The sequence below is a fragment of the Bos grunniens genome, chromosome 7 (assembly GCF_055505025.1).
Source record: "Bos grunniens cultivar Pamir isolate PY7600 chromosome 7, Bosgru_T2T1.0, whole genome shotgun sequence".
Taxonomy (NCBI): Eukaryota; Metazoa; Chordata; class Mammalia; order Artiodactyla; family Bovidae; genus Bos; species Bos grunniens.
This window is the reverse complement of record NC_141171.1, coordinates 11794518-11814655: the sequence shown is the minus strand read 5'-3', so window position 1 is coordinate 11814655 and position 20138 is coordinate 11794518. Positions and strand designations below refer to the sequence as shown.

The 20138-nt window shown below is 56.2% G+C and overlaps 2 protein-coding genes across 11 annotated transcripts in view; one reads left to right on the top strand and one right to left on the bottom strand.

Annotated features, from left to right (window-relative positions):
• The first annotated feature begins 4996 nt into the window (after positions 1-4996).
• DCAF15 (DDB1 and CUL4 associated factor 15) lies at positions 4997-14268 on the top strand. 2 transcript variants are annotated; one of them, XM_086408882.1, is made up of 13 exons: positions 4997-5166; positions 6993-7090; positions 7179-7314; positions 7895-8001; positions 8081-8220; positions 8391-8478; positions 11792-12226; positions 12335-12426; positions 12520-12648; positions 12740-12825; positions 13054-13158; positions 13232-13347; positions 13723-14268. In XM_086408882.1, exons 5-13 carry the CDS (start codon positions 8200-8202, stop codon positions 13776-13778), a joined length of 1128 nt encoding a protein of 375 aa, XP_086265008.1. In that variant the 5' UTR covers positions 4997-5166; positions 6993-7090; positions 7179-7314; positions 7895-8001; positions 8081-8199; the 3' UTR covers positions 13779-14268. The 2 variants fall into 2 exon arrangements, with proteins under 2 accessions (XP_086265008.1, XP_086265007.1); XM_086408881.1 differs by having other exon boundaries at positions 8308-8478.
• A 102-nt stretch (positions 14269-14370) lies between these two features.
• Positions 14371-20138, bottom strand: part of RFX1 (regulatory factor X1) — a 35498-nt gene continuing 29730 nt past the window's right edge. For 7 of the 9 annotated variants that reach the window (XM_086408878.1, XM_086408874.1, XM_086408870.1 and 4 more), the window contains 11 exons: positions 19867-19986; positions 19660-19775; positions 19319-19437; positions 19128-19237; positions 18539-18690; positions 18360-18457; positions 17145-17294; positions 16833-17041; positions 16061-16214; positions 15933-15978; positions 14371-15795 (listed from right to left, as the gene is read on the bottom strand). In XM_086408878.1, the coding sequence (XP_086265004.1) occupies positions 15626-15795; positions 15933-15978; positions 16061-16214; positions 16833-17041; positions 17145-17294; positions 18360-18457; positions 18539-18690; positions 19128-19237; positions 19319-19437; positions 19660-19775; positions 19867-19986 (1444 nt within the window). In that variant the 3' untranslated portion in view covers positions 14371-15625. The remainder of the gene's footprint in view (positions 15796-15932; positions 15979-16060; positions 16215-16832; positions 17042-17144; positions 17295-18359; positions 18458-18538; positions 18691-19127; positions 19238-19318; positions 19438-19659; positions 19776-19866; positions 19987-20138) is intronic. The other 2 variants (XM_086408871.1, XM_086408880.1) reach the window with 1 other exon arrangement.

Sequence of the window (20138 nt, the reverse complement as noted above, 5' to 3'; positions counted from 1 at the left end):
CAACAGATGGACCCCTACTCAGAACCTACCACATCTTTCTGTGGGTCTACATATACAGTAGAATCTACATATCTTAAACGTGTGTCAACCACAAGTCCTTGGAAGCTGTAACACTGCCGTGTTGGGAGAAGGAGACCCAGAGAGGGCACCAAACTTTGGGCAGGAGGCTTCCCAGGGAAGGTTGCATCTTTTTTTTTTTTTTTAACTAGAATATGGATACCTTTCTTGACTGGGGTGCTCCCAGCAGGGATGAATGACACCAGACTGCTGTGTTATTACCTGGTAAAGGACACATGTAAAGCAGTCTGACAATGTCAAGTGTTGCTAAGGACGTGGAGCAACTGGAATGCTCACACATTGTTGTTACGGGTGTAGATGAATACAACCACTTTGGAAAAACAATTTGACACATACCAGCAATTCCACTCCAACGTATGACCTCAGAGAAACTCCTGCACAGGTCCTCTGGGAGATATGTACAAGAGGGCTCAGAGAAGCACTCATCATGCTCTGATGATCAAGCATTGATCATTGATGATGTTTCCTCAAACTGGAAACAGCTGCACTTTCTACGGACAGGACAGTAGAGAATTATGGTGCATTCACGATATGGTAGTGAAAATAAGGGCTTCCCAAGCGGCTGGTGCTAATGGTGAAGAACCCGCCTGCCAACGCAGGAGACATAAGCGACAAAGGTTTGATCCCTGGGTTGGGAAGATCCTCTGGAGAAGGAAATGGCACCCCACTCCAGTATTCTTGCCTGGAGACTCCCATAGACAGAGAAGCCCGGTGGGCTATAGTCTATGGGGTCACAAAGAGTCAGACATGACTGAAGCAACTTAGCACAGTGAAAACAAACACACCCCCAACTACACACAATATGGATGAATCATAGAAGCATATCGTTGAGTGAAAAAAGCAAATCATAAGGGAGTCCCACCATTATGAATTCATTTGTATAAAAGTACAAAGCAGGCAAAATAAACACTATGTTCTTTAGGAATATAAACATAATGAGAATGGTAGGACAAAATCCTGCTGCTGCTGCTGCTGCTGCTGCTAAGTCGCTTCAGTCATGTCCGACTCTGTGCGACCCCATAGACGGAAGCCCACCAGGCTCCGTCATCCCTGGGATTATCCAGGCAAGAATACTGGAGTGGGTTGCCATTTCCTTCTCCAATGCATGAAAGAGAAAAGTGAAAGTGAAGTCACTCAGTCATGTCGGACTCTTAGCGACCCCATGGACTGCAGCCCACCAGGCTCCTCCGTCCATGGATTTTCCAGGCAAGAGTACTGAAGTGGGGTGCCATTGCCTTCTCCGAGGACAAAATCCTAGGATGTTGTTACCTTGACAGGAAATAAAGATAAGGGGATCGTCAATGATACTGACAATGTTTTTATTCTTATACAAAGCATATGTGTGTCCTAAGTCCACATGTATGTGCTAAGTTGACTCCAACCTTAGCACATCATCTGAATGGAATGCATGAAAGAATTCAAGTGAGAACTGCCCAGCTGAATCCAGACAACTCTTAGGATTCTAAGAGATAGTAATACTAAATGACTAGGACTTCCCTGGTGGTCTAGTAGCTAAGACTCTGCCAGGTAACCCAGGAGACACGGGTTCCATCCCTGGCCTGGGAGGATCCCATGGGCCTTGGAGCCACCAAGCTTGTGTACCACAATTATTGAGTCAGTGCTCTAGATCCCAAGAACTGCAACTACTAAGCTCTCACGCCGCAACTACTGAAGTCCTCTCACCTTAGAACCTGTGCTCAACAACAAGAGAAGCCACCGTGATGAGAAGCCCGTGCACTGCAACTAGAGAGTAGCTCCCACTTGCCACAACTAGAGAAAGCCAGCACATGAACAGAGAGATGTATATATGAGCCCACCTTGCAATGCAAGGGACGCGAGTTCAATGCCTGGCTAGGGAACTAAGATCCCACATGCTGTGGAGCAACTAAGGCTGCGTGCCACAACTACTGAAGCCCACGTGCTCTGGAGGTCACATGCCACAACTAGAGAGTCCGTATGCTCCAAAGAAAGACCCTGCATGATGTAGTGATGAAAAGGCTGAAAGCCACAACTAAGACCTGACCCAGTCAAATAAATGCATAAATATATAAAAAATGATTAAACAATTATTGTAATTTTACACCACTGGGTTTGGTGTTGTTTATTATACAGCAATGGATAACTGATACAGATCTCTTCCACTGGGGTAGGTGGGGCTCTAGAAAGGGGATGAGGGGGACTCTTGTCTGGTTTCCTTCATCCTGCTGAAGGAGGTCACTGTCTTCCTTTCTTGCCTCCATCCCAATACCCAAGCCATGAGCATCACCCATCACCTTTGCATATGATCACTTTTCTCTTTCTACTGCTATTATCTGAATTCCAGGCACCATCACCTCCCTCTCTAGCCTCTCTGAGGCCATTCTTGCACTTAATCCCCTAAACTATCCTCTACACAGCAACCATAATGACTTGCCCCCCAATTCTTTAAAAACTTTTTATTTTGGAATACTTTTTGATTTACAGACGACTTGTCCTACAGGCTGTGCTTGGGTCCCCCTGAAATTCAAAGGTTGAAGCCCTAAACCCAAGTTTGATGGTATTAGGAGAGGGGGGTCTTTGGGAAATAATTAGGTCAGGCAGGTGGAACCTTTATGAATGGGATTAGTGCCCTTATATGTAAAGAACCTGCTTGACAATACAGGAGATGTAAGAGATATGAGTTTGATCCCTGGTTCAGGAAAATTCTCTGGAGGAGGGCATGGCAACCACCTCCAGTATTCTTCCCTGGAGAATGCCACGGACAGAGGGGCCTGGCGGACTAGAGTCCGTAGGGTAGCAAAGAGTCGCACACAAGTGAAGCAACTTAGTACTGCACGGCACATAGTGCCCTTATAAGGGAACTTTTGCGCTCTGTGCCTCTCTCTCTTCCTCCCTCCTTCCCTATCTCTGTTTCTATCTCTGTGTCTCTCTCTCTGCCATATGAAGGTACAGCAAGGAGATGCTGTCCACAATAAAGGACTGTGAGAAATAAATGTTTGTTGCAAACCCACTCAGTCTGTAGCATTTTTGCTATAGCAGCTTGACCAGACTATAATTTGCAAAGGTGGTTGGTACAAAGAATTCTTGTCTACCCTCTGCCCAACTGCCCCGAATGTTAATATATTGCCTAACCGGGCATATTTGTCACAACTAAGAGATTAACTAATGTTGATATAACACTATTTACTAAACTACAGACACAATGTCAGTTTCCCCAGGTTTTACTCTGATGTCCTTTTGTGGTTCAGGACCACATCTAACATTTCATTTGGTTATCATGTCATCTTCTTAGATTCCTTTAAACTGTGCCAGTTTCTTGGTCATGCTTTCTCATGACCTTGACACTTTTGAAGTATACCGGTTAGGACTTTTGTAGAAAGTCCTGTCCCTTCGTTTGGGACAATCACCTGATGTTTTCTCATTAGATGGAGGTTATGGGTTTTGGAGAGAATACCAGACAAGTGCAAGTGTCCTCACGTCACATCAAGTGCCCATGACATGCACACTACTTATCACTATAATGATAAACTTGATCACTTGATTGAGGTGTTATCTGCCAAGTTTCTTCACTGCCAGACTACATTTTCCCTTTCCATTCTTTTTTCTAAAAATGAGTCACTAGGGACTTCCTTGGTGGTCCAGAGGTTAAGAATCTGCCTTGCAATGCAGGGGACACTGGTTTGATCTCTGGTGGGGGAACTAAGATCCCACATGCCATGAGGCATCTAAGCCCACCAGTGGCAACTACTGAGCCCGTGCACTCCAGAGTCTACGCACCACAACTAGAGAGTCTGTGTGCTGCAATCAACAAAAGATCTCCCATGATGGAACTAAGACCTGAAACAGCCACATAAATAAATAAGCCCTGTCTTATTCACTGAACATAGTAGGTGCTCAGTAAGTATTTATTGAATAAATGAAGACAGAGGTTGGAAGAATATGAAAGCCAGATCCATTCTATTCTTCTCTAATTATGGTCACAACACTCATGCATCTGAGGTGTATATATATACATGTGCCAGGTGTTCAGGAGCAGTACACTGTAAGCCTCAGTTTCACCACGTTTAAAAATGAAGATAATTAAAGGATCCATCTGGAAAACGGCTTTGAAAGTTAAATAAGCTAAAGCACAGGAAGATGATACTCATATCTGACATTAAACAACTGTTATTACTATTATCTATAAAATGGGCATAACAGTGATCTACTACATAGGATTCTAAGTGCAGAACTGTTTCTTGTAAGTATAAAGTACTATATAAGTGATTAATGTTGTTGTTATTACCATCATCATGATCTGGTCAGGCCGCCCGCCAGTCCATCTGAATTTTTTTTTTTTCTCACGCCCCTCTGCACCGTGCGATCTTAGTCCCTGGACTAGGGATGGAACCCATACCTCCTGCAGTTGAAGCCATGAGGAAGTCCTGAAACCTCTGGACTGCCAGGGAAGTCCTGAAAGATGTTTTAATCAATTTCATCTTTTTATTTTGTAAATCCCTTTCCTCAGCCCGGCCGGTAGCCCCAGTATGTTTGCCAGGCCTTCGCTGTACCCAGACTGGGCGCGGATATCCTTGTGCTGGGGATTAAGACCCTTCTGGACCACAGGCGCTCATCGCCCCGCCCACAGGCCAGGACCGCCTGCATCTCCATGGAAACCCACCAGCCACAAGGGGGCGTGACGCCCTGGAGACGGATAGGCTCCTCTGCCTATTGGGTCAAAGTCATGGGCGCAAATGGGGCCTCTGACGGGTGCGTCCTTGCGGGAAGGCGGGAATACGGCGACGGGCAGCCGGGACTGTACAGTCTCTACCAATCAAGGGTCGAGGTGGCAGTGATGGACAGGCGTAGCGGGAAAAAGCCCAGAGTGCGGGCTTTCGCCCAACCGGCGGGCCGCAGTGTCGAGCAACGGCCAATGAAGAGGCGGCGGGGGTGGGGCGAAGAGGCCGGTTGCTCCGGAAGTGGAGGGAGGGGGTGAAAATGGCGCCCAGCTCGAAATCGGAGCGGAACAGCGGGGCCGGGAGCGGCGGCGGCGGCCCCGGGGGCGCCGGAGGAAAGCGGGCAGCGGGGCGGCGGCGGGAGCACGTCCTCAAGCAGCTGGAGCGGGTCAAGGTGAGGCCTGGAGTCTCGGAGGAGCGCGTCGGAGGGAAGGGAGGAGGGACGAGGGAGGCGGCGGGGAGGGAGGGCGTTCGCGGGGTGAGGGGTTGGGGGCGGAGCCCCGGGGGAGGGGGCTTGGAGGAGGGGGGTTGGGCGGGGCCCCAGGGAGAGAGCTTAGATTGGGGGTGCTGCGGCGGGAGTTTGGATGGAGGGAGTTGGGGGCGGGGTCCCTGAGAGGGGGCTTGGATGGAGGGGCTGGGGGCGGGGTCCCGAGGACGGGCTTGGATGAAGGGGGCCTTAGAGGCCGCTGGAGGAGTGAAGAGAAAGGGGGCGACGCAGGGTCAGACTCGTTTTTCAAAACCCTGCTCCCCTGGCCCTTCCGTTATGGAGCCTTACCGCCCCCTTGGCACAGACTCTGCTACCGGCTTTGGGATTCCTCCGCCTGGAGTTCCTCTCTCTGTCCAGCTCTGACCACAGGAGAGCTGGGAGTTCCTGTAACTGCCTCCCACATTGAATGGGAGGGAGCTCCCTGGAGAGGGCCTGATCTTCAGCTACCTGAGCAAGGCTCTGTCTCCCCATGAAACTAAACTCTCAGCGTGCTGGAATCTTTTTCCCCATCGGGTTGCCAGCTCTGGGAGGGCAAGCGTGTAAATCTGCTGTCAGGTCAGCAGCAAGTGGGGCAGGTCTGTGTCTCCGTGGATCAGGAGTCGTGCGGTCTTCTCCATCAGTCTGGGAACTCTGTGAGGGCAGGGCTGTGTCTTCTCCTTTTGACTAGAACTCCTGGAGCAGAGACAGTCCCCACCCTCAGCCTGATTTGCTCCCTGGGTTGGGCTGTGGCTCCGCCCTTAGCTTGGAAGCTCCATGGCGGGGGACTGTGTCTCCCAGTCAGCCTGGGCCTCGCTGACAGGGTTATTCCACTCTGGGATCTCCTCGAGGGCTGGGCTGCATCTCCCCCATTAGACTGGGTAGCAGGATCCGAGGTGCTCTGATTCCTCAATGCTCAACTTGGGCCTGCTCCCCACCCAAAACCTTCCTTGAAGTTTTGGGATGCGGGAGTCAGTTGGAGGGCAGCTGTTAATTGAGAAGGGGGAGTTGGGCAGGAGTTGGACAGTCACTAGTCAGGTTTACCCTTCTGTCTGCCTCAACAGACAGCCCCCCAGGGACCTAAGCGCCCTGTGTATAGGCTGGTGGGTTGGGAACAGGTGAGTGGAGTTGGTCAAGCCCCCATCTCAGCCTCCTTAGTGATCCTCGATGTCAACAGCTTACTGTGCCTTCAAGTAGCCTTCAGGAAGACAGACAGGTGGCCCAGTGTGGGCCAGGGGTGACTGGGGGAAGCAATGCTAGTGATAGTCCTCATAGCCTTGGAAGAGGAACGTGTGAAAATGTCAGTCACTGAGTCGTGTCCAACTCTTTGTGACTCCATGGACTATAGCCTGCCAGCCTCCTCTGTCCATGGAATTCTCCAGGCAAGAATACTGGAATGGGTTGCCGTTCCCTTCTCCAGGGGATCTTCCCGACCCAGGGATCGAACCATGTCTCTTACGTCTCCTGCATTTGCAGGCAGGTTATCATCTGAGCCACCAGGGAAACCTCAGGCAAGAGGAACCCTTAGGCTGTGGAGTTGGGAGGGTGGCATGGGGCCCTGGTGGAGAGACAGGCGCAAGCCATTCACACCTTCCAGAGCTTGGACCACCCTGGACTGTTATGGTTGGTAGGAAGTAGGCCTGTGTGGCTGGGCTGAACCCCAAAGGTGTTGTTCTGCCTTGTGTGAGGGGAATGGGGGGGCTGCAGGCCGCTTCTTCCACGTAGTGTCTCAAGAGCCCTGGCTGCCCCTTCCCCAGATCAGTGGGCAGCTCTCTCCTCGCCTCTTCCGGAAGCTGCCACCCAGGGTCTGCGTCTCTCTCAAGAACATTGTGGATGAAGACTTCCTCTACGCAGGGTGAGGCAGGGGCCACGCAGGGGTTGGCGGGGTGGGATGGCCGGCCAGCCCTGACGTGGCCATTGGCCCCTCCCTGCCATCCCCACAGACACATCTTCCTGGGCTTTTCCAAGTGCGGCCGTTACGTTCTCTCCTACACGAGCAGCAGTGGGGACGACGACTTCTCTTTCTACATCTACCACCTGTACTGGTGGGAGTTCAATGTGCACAGCAAGCTCAAGCTGGTAGGGCCAGGCCACCTCCCTTTCTGACCACATGACCCCACTCTGAGCCTCAAGTTCCATGGCCACAAATTGAAGATAGTGTATTCTCAGGGCCGTTGTCAGGACTCCAAGTGTTAGGTCGAACTGTAGGAAATTGCCATCTTCAGAGCCGAAAGTGGGTAAATGGCAGGATTTCCTATGGTCTGACAGCTCAAGGCAGGAGGGACCCATTAGGTCTATTAGAACCAAGCAGGCTGCCATGCCTGGTTTAGCCCTGACCTTGACTCTTCAAATGTCCCACCCTGGGAGGTGAGTGCCGTTACCCCAGTTTCCACGTGAGTTCAGAGAGGTGAACCGGTCTTAGGGTGGGTTGGGTTTGGAACTGATGGGTCTGGCTGCGTCCTATCCTAGGCCTGGCCTCCCTGTCTCCCCGACCTGTGGGGAAATTCTTATGAGCCTCCTCAGCGTGTTCTCAGGATGGCCGAGCGGGGTGTGTGGTGAAGGCTGCTTGGGGCTCCCTGGCCTGAGACTGTCGGCAGGTGCAGCCTCAGGTTGGCCCTGGCCCGCTTGGACCCCACCCCCATGAGAACCTGCTGCTCAGGTCCGCCAGGTGCGGCTCTTCCAGGACGAGGAGATCTACAGTGACCTATACCTGACCGTGTGCGAGTGGCCCAGTGACGCCTCCAAGGTCATTGTCTTCGGCTTCAAGTGAGACTTGGGATAGGGTGGTGGGGAGTGGGTGGGGGCGGGCGCCCAGGCCAGGCTCTGAGGCTCCGCCGGCCCCCAGCACCCGCTCAGCCAACGGCATGCTCATGAACATGATGGTGATGAGCGACGAGAACCACCGGGACATCTACATCAGCACCGTGGCCGTGCCGCCGCCGGGCCGCTGCGCCGCCTGCCGGGATGCCAGCCGCGCCCACCCAGGTGAGGGGCTGGGGGCCTGGGGCGCCGGGCGGCCTGCTTCCCTGCCCCACGGCCACAGCTGAGCCCGCGTGGCCTGTGTCGCTGCAGGTGACCCGAGTGCGCAGTGCCTGCGGCATGGCTTCATGCTGCACACCAAGTACCAGGTGGTCTACCCCTTCCCCACTTTCCAGCCCGCCTTCCAGCTCAAGAAGGACCAGGTGGTGCTGCTCAACACCAGCTACTCTCTAGTGGCCTGCGCCGTCTCGGTGCACTCGGCAGGTAGGCTCCTGGGTCTGCCGACGGGCCCTGCGTGCGCGCTCCCAGCCGTGGGGCCCTGTGACCCGATGACTTGGCCGAGCAGCCCCTTGACGTCGGTGCCATCCCTACCCCGCATCACAGATGAGGTGACTGAGACCCTGGAGAGGTGAAGTCGCTTGTTCAGGAAGTGGCAATGTGGGTTCCAAACCCAGCCACCCTGCCTCCCCACCCCCGCCCCAGCATTGCCTACTGGAACTTTCCATGGGGCTAAGAGGGTCCATGTTTGGGGTATCTGCTACAGCTGCCACCAGTAGCCACTTGACAGTGGCTCATGTGACCAAGGAACTGAGTTGTTAAATTTAATTTTAGTGATGTCAAGTTCAAATAGTCTCATGTCCACCATGCAGTGCGTCCTTCTATTCAAAAAGAGAAAGATTGATTAAAAACTTAAGGGAGTGGTTAGTGGATAGAGGGCTGTCTCATGGTTTTGGCTGTTGCTGACATGGGGCTGGGGGCAGGGGGCTCCTGCTCTCCCAGGGCCTTATGGCAACAGAGGATGCTTGTGGCCCAGCAGCAGCCCTGCGCCCAAGTGTGTCCGAGGCTTTAGTGGCAGAAGCTGGGGCCCGCCTGGCATTTGGGAAGGTAGGACTGGGTGGTTACCTCCCCCGGATCAGCAGGGAGTGCCCCAGCATACCTGTCTGTGGAGAGTGTGCGTTAAAGACATGTTCATGTGCAAAAGAAACACAAGGAGATCTGTAACCTGTTACTGATGCCGTTTATATATGAGTTTAGAATGTGTTCCAGTTACGCCAGAATGCAGTCCAATAAAGATGACCACTGGGACTTCCCCAGGGGTCCAGTGGTTAGGAGTCCACATTTTCAGTGCGAGGGCCCAGGTTCAGTCCCTGGTTGGGGAGGACCTAAGATCCTGCAGACTGAGTAGCATGGCCAAAAAAAGATATCAACTACCTGCGTTTAAAACGATTGCCCCTTGGGGAGGGAAGGGAATGGACATGAGAAGAAGATCCTATATATACGCTTGTGTGTGTGCCTAGTTGCTTCAGTCACGTACAACTATGACCCCATGGACTGTAGCCTGCCAGGCTCCTCTCTCCATGGGGATTCTCCAGGCAAGAATACTGGAGTGGGTTGCCATTTCCTCCTCGAGGGGATCTTCCCAACCCAGGGATTGAACCTGGGTCTCCTGCATTGGCAGGTGGATTCTTTGCCTCTGAGTCACTGGGGAAGTCATGGATGTGTTATATATGTATATATAACTGAGCCCACAGACCAGCAAGGGGCAGTGTGCCTTGTCCTCGAGCTCTTCCAGGGGCCTCCCACCCCTGCCCTGGCCACCTGTACCAGTGTGGGCAAGGCTCTGCTTCTCGCCAAACCGTAATCCCCCAACAAGCTATGCCTGGATGGGGCGGCTGCCCCCACCCTGCTAGCAAGGGCTGCACAGGACAGGATGCGGCCGTGTGCTCGGCCCAGGCGGGGGGCACTGTCGGCGGTGTCGACACTCCTCTCACCCTGTTGCTGCTGCTGCTGCTGCTAAGTTGCGTCAGTCGTGTCCGACTCTGTGCGACCCCATAGACGGCAGCCCACCAGGCTCCCCCGTCCCTGGGATTCTCCAGGCAAGAACACTGGAGTGGGTTGCTATTTCCTTCTCCAATGCATGAAAGTGAAAATGAAGTCGCTCAGTCGTGTCTGACTCCTAGCTACCCCATGGACTGCAGCCCACCAGGCTCTTCTGTCTATGGGATTTTCCAGGCAAGAGTACTGGAGTGGGGTGCCATTGCCTTCTCCCCTCTCACCCTAGGAGGGTATTTACACAGAGGTGGGGTTTAACGCAAACATTTTCCACTTGTCTGCCTCCTCTCCGGAAGAAGTGCCACTGCCCTGGCAGACATGAGTGTGTTGGCATACTTGTATTATCTCTCAGTGTGAGCTTGGACAAGTTTCTCTGAGCCTTGGCCCCGAGTCTCTGAACTGAGAGGACAGCTCCCCTCTACAAGGGCTGCTTACAGGGGGGGCCCAGTGCCTGGTGGTGGTGCTGCTTGGCGGATGCGTTGGGTTCTTCACACTGAGATTCTCCACAGGGAGATCTGGCCCCCAGTCAGGTTAGGGTTAGGGTTAGGTGGAGCCACAGAGAGGCCTGGGATCCAGCCAGGCTCTGCCTGTGCTGGTCTGTCTCAAGTTGAAAAGGACAGAAGACAGTGTGGTAAACCGTCAGGCCTCTGTGGCTTATTTATTTGACTGTGCTGGGTCTCACTGCTATGCAGGCTTCTTTCTAGTTGCAGAGAGCGGGGACTGCTCTCCAGTTGTGGTGCGTGGGCTTCTCATTGGGTGGCTTCTCTTGTTGTAGAGCAGAGCCTCCAGTTGTGCGGGCTTCAGCAGTTGTGGCTCAAGAGCGCAGATTCAGTCGTGGCGCGCAGCCTTAGTCACTCCTGGGCATGTGGGATCATGTCAGATCAGAGATCGAACCCATGTCTCCTGCATTGGCAGGCGGATTCTTTACCACTAAGCCACCACGGGAGCCCTTATGTAGCTTTTATCTTCTGTCATCATAACTCAGCTCCCCGATTCAGTTCAGTTCAGTTGTTCAATCATGTCTTACTCTTTGTGACTCCATGGACTGCAGCACGCCAGGCTTCCCTGTCCATCACCACCTCCCAGAGTTTGCTCAAACTCATGTCTGTCGAGTCGGTGATGCCGTCCAACCATCTCATTCTCTGTCATTCTCTTCTTTTTCTGCCTTCAATCTTTCCCAGCATCAGGGTCTTTTCTAATGAGTCAGATTTTCGAATCAGGTGGCCACAGTATTGGAGTTTCAGCTTCAGCATCAGTCCTTCCAATGAATATTCAGGACTGATTTCCTTTAGGATTGACTGGTTTGATCTCCTTGCAGTCCAAGGGACTCTTAAGAGTCTTCTCTAGCACCACAGATCAAAATCTTCAATTTTTCGGCGTTTAGCTTTCTTTATGGTCCAACTCTCACATCCATACATGACTGCTGTTATCCATACATGTCAGCTCCCAAGGGCAGGGAATTTTGTCTTGTTCACTCCTATGTCCTCAGTATGGGGCATACAGCAGATGCTTAAGAGGAAGGTTTGAATGAACATGTGTGTGTGTGAGGCCTTTTTCTGTTTTGGTTGGTTTGGACTGATCTCAGCATATGTAAGTCTTCCAGGAGGGCCTCCTCTTGGATTTCTAAGATCCACGCCACCGCCCCTCCCACCACCCAGGGTAATGAGGGAGGTCAGGAAAGCGTTGACTTAAACTCACCTATTGACCTCTTCTATCTCCTTCACTTTTTATTTGTGTGTTCCAGGAGATAGCAGCTTCTGCCAGATCCTGTACGACCACACCACCTACCCCCCAGCCCCTCCCAGCCCCCCTGGACCCCAGAGCCCAGAGCTGCCCCCTGTTCTCCCCAGCCTCTGCCCTGAAGCGGCCCCAGCCTGGCCCTCTGGGCCCCCCGATCCCTCGCCTGCCATTGCCAAAGCCAAGGAGTTTGTGGCTGACATCTTCCGCCGGGCCAAAGAGGCCAAGGGTGGGACCTCGGAGGAAGTCCGGCCACCTCCCTGCCCAGGGCCCTCAGGCAGCCGCTGCCGCCTGCCCTCTGAGCCTCTTGGCCCAGGTGGGGAGGCGGTGCCCCGGGACAGCCCCCCTGCAGCAGAGGCGCCCGCCCCAGAGCCTGGATACGTCAACTACACCAAGCTCTATTACGTGCTGGGGTCCGGTGAGGGGACGGAGCCAGAGGATGGTGAGTGGGGAGCCCCTCTGTTGGGCAGGGCCCCAAGCATGGGAGGCTGGCCTTGAGAGCCTCCAGGCCTCCCACCGCCATCCCTACCACCTTGTCCTGCCCCCTTAGAGTTCGAGGATGACAAGATCTCCCTGCCCTTCGTGGTGACCGATCTCCGCGGTCGCAACCTGCGGCCCATGCGGGAGCAGGCCGTTGTCCAGGTGGGTGTGGGTGGTGGGGAGGCCAAGGGGCAGCTCCTGGGGCACCTCCTGGGATGGCGGTGGGCACAGTTCTCCCCCTGCCCTTGTCCACAGGGTCAGTACCTGACAGTTGAGCAGCTTACACTGGACTTCGAGTATGTCATCAACGAGGTGATCCGCCACGATGCCACTTGGGGTCACCAGTTCTGTTCCTTTAGCGACTATGACATTGTCATCCTGGAGGTGGGTCCAGGTGTCAGGCAGGGCGGTCCAGGGCCTCCCTGGTCTTGGTGGCACTCTCAGTAGCTGTCACTGTCCACCCTCCGCCCCCCAGGTCTGCCCAGAGACCAACCAGGTCCTCATCAACATTGGCTTGCTGCTCCTGGCGTTCCCATCCCCCACCGAGGAAGGCCAGCTCCGGTGAGTGGGCAAGGACCCACCTTCACCCTTGCCCGCAGGGCTTGCGCTCATGATAGCTCAGTGCGGGGAGGTAGCGTATGATAAAACTCCCCTTGGCTCCCCAAAGCTCGCATAGGCTATTCCATTATTGCTCCAAAGATAAAAGCGCCTTAGGGTAGCCTGGGTTCCAGCTCAGGGACCCTGTAGTCCCCCGCTTTCTCTTGTGCTCACCAGCTTTCCCTCCCATAGACCAAAGACCTACCACACCAGTCTCAAGGTGGCATGGGACCTCAACACGGGCATCTTTGTGACAGTCAGCGTGGGCGACCTCACTGAGGTCAAAGGGCAGACCAGGTGAGGCAGGATCGAGGCGGGGCAGGGCTGGGTTGGGCCCAGGGCTGGGAGTTGCTCATACCCTCTTCCTCAGCGGCAGCGTCTGGAGCTCATATCGCAAGAGCTGTGTGGACATGGTTATGAAGTGGTTGGTGCCTGAGAGCAGCGGCCGATACGTCAACAGGATGACCAACGAGGCTCTGCACAAAGGTGGGGCACTGACCTGACGACAGTTCGGGACTGGGGTCCTGATCCTGGGGCTGGGCGGAGCCTGGAGCGGGCGCTAATTGCTAAATGTTGCTGAATGAAGGAGCTCGTTGGCTGAGCAGTGGCATGTGGGGTGAAGGTGAGGACAGCCCAGGCCAGGGCCAGGGGGCCAGCTCAGATGTGGCACCTGACGGCCCGCCAACCATTCATTCATTCAGCAGACATTAATTGAATGGCTGCAGGCCCGAGGCAGAGATAACTTGCACCTGCCTTGCTAGAGCCTTCTGGGCCGCCATCAGGTCAGGGAAAGAGAGAAGCCTCTCCTGCAGACTGGGCCGGCTAGAGGTTCCAAGGCCTTGTCCCCACATTCCACTGCAGGGTGCTCACTGAAAGTTCTGGCAGACAGCGAGCGATACACGTGGATTGTGCTGTGAGAGCCCGGCCGCCCTGGACACTGACTCCAACTACCTCCGCGGCCTAGGAGCTGGCTGCCTTCCTGGTAGCCGCCGGCCGGCCGGCCGACCAACCAACCGACCAACCGATGACCGGCACTAGTGTTAGGCTCCGGGAAGGGGGCTGGGCCGGGCAGCCCCTGGTGGCCTGAGAGTCTGGACGCTTCTTATTTATGCCTATTTAAGTGGGGAGGGGCAGAGGGAAGAGAGCCCCCTGCCCCACCTGCCTTGAGCACCCGCCTTCACCCTAAGCTGGGCGCGGGCCCTCGTTCCTCGAGAGTTCGCCCCTTTCCTCAGCTACAGGTGTGGACAAGGCCCCCCACACAGCCCAGGGAGGCCAGATGGATCCCAGACCCCTGCCCCGACCACCCTCTGTTGCCCCTACCTGAGGTGAACCTAGTGGCCGTCACACCGCCCCCTTCCGGCCCTGTTGTTCCTCTTCACATAATAAATGTTTTATTTCTGAACCTCACCAGTTCCCTTCACTGCTTGCTACTCATGAGCTTGGGGCCCAGCTGGCCCCCCTCCAGCCCCCAGGCTCCCACCAAAGCCCGGCAAGTCAGCAGTAGCCAAATATGACAGTGGAATTTATTGTGTTTTAAGAAAGACTACAAAAAGATAGAAAACAGCTCGGCACACTAGACTACCACACGCGTGGACACTTTCACCGCCAGGAGAAGGGAGGCCCAGAGGAGTGGGAGAGGGAGTGGGCAAACCACTCCCAAAAGCTGTAGCACGCGGAGCACACAAAATAGTGATTTTTATACAATAGGTCAGGTTCTTTTTTTTTCTTTTTTCACTTTTTGCCATAAACATCTATCTCACAGGTTGAAAACACTGAGAAAACCGGAACAGATAAGGCCATGATGGTTGGAAAAAAACCCAACAAGTTACCGACTCCGCTCACAAATCGCACAATAGTCATGTGGGGGTTGGGAGGGGGCAGAGGTCCCACACACGGAGGAGAAGCACGGTCTCCAGGAGCGGAGGTGGGGGTCGAGTAGGAGCGTGGAGATTCCATTACAAACCAGCGGCAAGGGTGCTTGGGGGCTTGGGTACGAGCAAGCGGAGCACCCAGCCCCGGCTGGGGCAGGCGTGGGCACTTCCGGGCCCGCTGCCTGCAGCAGGCCCCTCCGGGCTCATCGCCCGGCCCAGCCTGCTGCTCTTTGGAAGCCAGAGATGGTGCCCCTTCTGCCCTCCCCCTCTGTCCAGGCTGGGCAGTGCCCCCCTCTGGGGCTGTGGGGCACGGGAGGGTCCAGCACTGGAGAAGATGCGACACCCACGGCTTTAATTGCACTTATACCAAGGAGGGGGAAGCAGTGGGGTTACTGAGGGAGGGGTCCCGGGGCTGCTGCTGCCGACAGTGGTGGGTCCCCAGGTGATGCCCACCTGCGCCCACCCGGGGCTCAGGGCTGGGCCCAGGACAGGCTGTGCAAAGCCAGCGAGCTGAATAAGTTAACAGTTCTGCAAGGTAGGGGGCCTGCCTGCCTGCCCCCTGGGGTGGTGGGGGTGGGGCTGGGGGAGGGAGGGAGATGATGCAGCCTTTGGGGCCAAGGGGCCAAGCTGGCTGCCCCAGGGGGCACCTGGGCACTGCGGCGGGTTCCTTAAGGCACGTCTTTTGTGTCAGAGTTTGCAGCTGCGGCTCCGCCCGGCCCTGTGATTGTGCGGGCCCCATGGGGGGGAGGTACCCCCTAGCCTTCCCTGTCTTGGAGGCCCCTCCTGGCCCTGGCCAAAGCTGGAGCGGTGACAGCGAAGCCACAGAAGCTGTGAGGGACCCTGGCGAGGAGGGGCAGCGGGGGAGGGCGGGTGGGGTGGGGAAGGCCGCGGGCTTAGCTGGAGGGCAGTGCCTGCACGAAGAGGCCGCGCGCGTCTGTCCGCGCCAGCTTGGCCGGTGGCTCCAGAGCCTCGGGGCCCAGCGCAGGCGACTCGCCGCCGGCCGCGAGCGAGATGTCCTGCGGCAGCTCATCCTCGCTGTCCTCTTCTTCCTCCTCCTCCTCGTCTGGAGCACACGGACCGGGGCCTGGCTCAGCGCGGGGCGGCCGCGCCACCAGGCCCCTACGCGGTGCCCCAACTGGCGCCTCCTCCATCCCAGCCCCCCTGTACCGACCTCCAAACTCAGGTCCTGGCTTTACCTACCTTTGTCCGGGTCCAGGGGGTTCAGAGAGGTGGCCAGATTGGCGAACTGGAAGGTGGGGAGAGAAAAGGGGTGAGGGTCCTGCCCAGGGGCGCCCCGCCCCGTGCCCTCAGCGTCCCGCTGCGCGCACCTCGCCCATGACGGCGATGGGGGTCTCGCCCTTAGCCTGGGCCACACGATGTTCGATCAGGTAGTACATGTACTCATCGTAGAGCAGCCTGATGAGATGGAAGGAGCCGAAGCTGGCGGCGCTGCGCAGGGTCAGGTCCCGGATCACCATGGAGCTGGAGCCGGCGACAGACAGGAGACCCTCAGGCCCAGACCCACCTCTCGCCCCACTTCCCTGCCATGAGAACCAGGCTTGAGCAAACGCAGCTACCACCACCCAGCCCCGTACAAGTTTCCCCGGGGTGTCCATCAGAGAGGGGCAGGGCCCTAGACCCATCCACCACCAGCAGAGTCCTGCTACTGCTAAGTCACTTCAGTCGTGTTCGACCCTGTGCGACCCCATAGACGGCAACCCACCAGGCTCCCCCGTCCCTGGGATTCTCCAGGCAAGAACACTGGAGTGGGTTGCCATTTCCTTCTCCAATGCATGAAAGTGAAAGGTGAAAGTGAAGTCGCTCAGTCGTGTCCGACTCTTAGCGACCCCATGGACTGCAGCCTACCAGGCTCCTCCGTCCATGGGATTCTCCAAGCAAGAGTACTGGAGTGGGGTGCCATTCCCTTCTCCTGGCCTTCTTAAAAGGTATCCAGTCCCTCAGGGAGGCGGGACTTTCTCTGGCCGCACTCTGAAGGAGATGGTCCTCGTCTAGCCCCACCCTCCTCGAAGAGGCGGGGCCTTTTCTTGCCCCCTTTTGCCCTGCTGCAAAGCGAGCGCCTCCCGCCCAGCTGGGGCGCACCTGTAGAACGACCACTTGAGGAGGAAGAGCTTGGCGGCTTTGGGGAAGCCGGTGCTGCCCTGGTAGGGCTTGAGCACCTGGCTCACGACGCCATCCAGCCAGGCCGCCCACTGCTCCAGTGAGTTCTGCTGCTGCAGCGTCACTTTGAAGTCCTGCTCCAGCCGCTGCACCACGCGGTCCTCGCAGCGGCACACCCACGAGGCCTGCTCCTGGGACAGAGCAGGAAGGCGGGCGCCCGCGACTCAGCTGCCGCCCCGGGGGCCCGCCCCGCCGGGCTACCCCAAGTTCGTCACCTGCCCTACCGGCGCTCACCTGCACGTTGGCGAAGTCCACGCGGTTGAGATCGCTCAACATCTGGTTGATCTGCGCAGTGTTCTGCAGCACAGCACGTGCCGCCTGTGCCAAGTGGTTGAGCGATGTGTAGCGACGCAGGGTCTGCGCGAAGGCGCCGGCCGCTGCCACCTGTGGGGCCCCGGGCTTGTGGCTTTCTTGGAATTCACCCTTGCCCCCGCCCACTCAGGTCCCTTCCCTCACCCACTGTGACCTCTCTGAGCCTTTTTCTTTCTCCGAAAAGGGAGAAAAAACCTTGTTGCTTTTGTTGGGAGATTAAAGGGTCAGGATTTGTAAACTTTGGGTCATCAGCCACACAAATCATGTGTCCAAAAAAAAAAAATTAATGTATCTGAACACTATTATTTTTAATCAAAGCATATAAGAAGATCTGGGAGGGCACAGCCCAGAAAGGGCACCGCTTCCATAACCTTCTGCTTCATTCTGTTTGATTATTCCCTTGAATGTCAACTCCGGGAGGGCTGGAGTTTTGTCCATCTTGGTCACTGCTGTGCTCCCAGAACTTAGAACCAGGCCGAGCACACAGCAGGTGCTCAATAAATGTGTGTATAATAAATGAATGAATACATAAGTCTTGCCAGTTCCGAAGGACTCCCCCTGGATCCAGTTTCTAGTTTCTCCACAGACCAAGCCCAGCTCTCTGGTCCAGCAGACCCCGGGGGTCATTCTTCTGACATCCAGTCTTGTGAGCATTTTCAGGACTTTAACAACTTTTTTTTCTTTCTTTTTTCCTTTTGCTCAAGAGCAAGCCCATTCCATCTATTTCCAAATATCTTGGTAGTTAGTGGATGTGTGGCACTGATGGAGAGGGCCATTATTCTGTTTCCTTATAGGTATCTTTTTTTTTTTAACATTTTATCTCTTTCTGAACATCTAAAGCACTTTCTGCTGAAGCTCTCTGAAGAGAACTACCTCAAGTTTGCGTTTGGTTTTTATTTTAAGATGATGTGTTGCATACAGAAATACCACAAGTGGGTTGTGTCAGAAGTGGGCACCTGAGGAAGCTGGCTTGTGAAGACAACACCCACAGCTCACTCTGAGGGGACAAACACGGGGACGCATCTTATTGCCTTGGACAGGCAGAGGAGGCCGAGGCCCCCAGCGCCCCCAACCAGGAGGGAGGACCCAAAGCTGTGGGCCCGAGCTGGCCCCTCCGCCCCCACCTCACACCCTCACCTTCACCCGCAGCATCTCCTCGGGGATGTTCACCATGGCGTGGGTGAGCCAGCTCTCCAGGCTCTTGGCAAAGTTCCGGATCGCTTGGGTCAAGGCACCTGGGGGCAGCAGGGGGCTGGTGGGGACTCGGCGGGGGAGTGGGGCACGGGGAGTGGGGGCGGGGCGGGGCGGGCACTCACTGGGGATGGGCCGCAGCACGTCGGGGATGAGGATTTCCACCAGGCCCTGGTACAGCACGTTGTCACAGTGCTTGGTCCACTGCAGCACGGGCTCGAACTTGGAGAGGAGCACCAGGCTGGCCTTAGGCAGCCGCTTCTCAGCCTCATCGTGCCTGTGGGCACCCACCCGGCCCGAGGCGTTACGAGGCTGTTCCACAGTCCTGCACCCAGGGTCAGAAGGGCACAGCACCCTCACCCCACCCTGGGCTCGGGCAGGTACCCTCTGCCTCCTGAAGACCCCCGGGGTCAGGCTGATACAGCCCTCACTGCCCCCAGGGTCAGAGAGGGATCTCAACATCTTGTACATGGGGACCCAGGCACCTAGCCACTGCAGGGAGGAAATGGCTCGGTGGGGCCCGCCATCCCACACACAGAGCATCAGATTGGTCCCCAGGCACACTCTGGAGGCGGGTTCAGAAGGCCACAGGGGCCCCACAAACTGTGGGGATCAGAGAGGAGCCCCCCGCCCCTGCATGGTCTGGCCACCCCAGCCTTGAGGTCAGACTCGCAGGTGCACAACTTCCTCCCTTCCTCCCCCCGGGGCACTCACACAGCCAGCGGCGGCGCCTCGCTGGGCTGGCTCAGGTTGTACCTCCAGAAGGTTTTCCAGAGCGTTTCCACCAGTGTGAACTGCAGGTTCACCATGACATCGACGATGGCCTGTTGGGGAGGCCAGATGCTCGAGGCGGTCGGGGGGCAGCATGGTGCCCCTCACCCCTGCCCACTGCCCAGGTGCCCTACCTCACAGTGTTCCCGGTATAGGACCTGGAAGGCCTTGATGTCCCCAGGTCCGATGCCCTCGGGCAGCACTTTGCCCTGGAGATCCAGCTCTGAGAAGTCAGGGAGGCTTCTTGAGGCATCTGGAGGGCAGAGAAGAAACCGTGAGCCCCTTCCAGTCCCACCTACCCACCCCTTTCAGCCTCATCCTGGGATCCTGTTAAGTTGGCACCACTTGGCTACCAAGCTCCCCCATGACCAGTTGGGGTGATGAGGTTCAGGGAGGGCAAGTGAACCATCTCCTGGCTCTCTGGGGGCTGCACAGCCTGCCCTGGGCCCCACCCCAGAGTCCAGGGAGCCCTCACCCAGAAACTGCTGGTACTGCTGGACCTGGGCGCTGATGTCCGAGAGCCCAGTGGCCTGCTGTGGCCCCACGGCCACGCCATTGGTCATGCCCTCCATCTTCTGGATGGGTTTCAGCCTGGAGAAGGGATGGGTGGGCAATGGGATGGGGAGTTAGGCCGCCACGTCCTTCCCTGCCTGCCAGCACCCAGCCAGCCCCGCCTTCCTACCTCTGTTTTTGGGAGAAGGGTTGGCCCCGCATGGCCATGTGCTGCTGGTCCTCCATCAGCCGCAGCAGGGGCGAGCTGGCCTTGATGCGCAGGCCATAGTAGTGGTACTTGGAGTTGCCCCTGGGAGGGAGGCAGAGGGTGAGGGCTGGGCTGGGGGTAGCCCCTGATTATCCACTCGGAACTTTACATCGCACCCACCTCCTCTCTGCTAGGGGGCCAAACAGAGCCCCGGGGGTAAGACCCATGTTCCACAGAGCTGGGGGTGCTGGGCT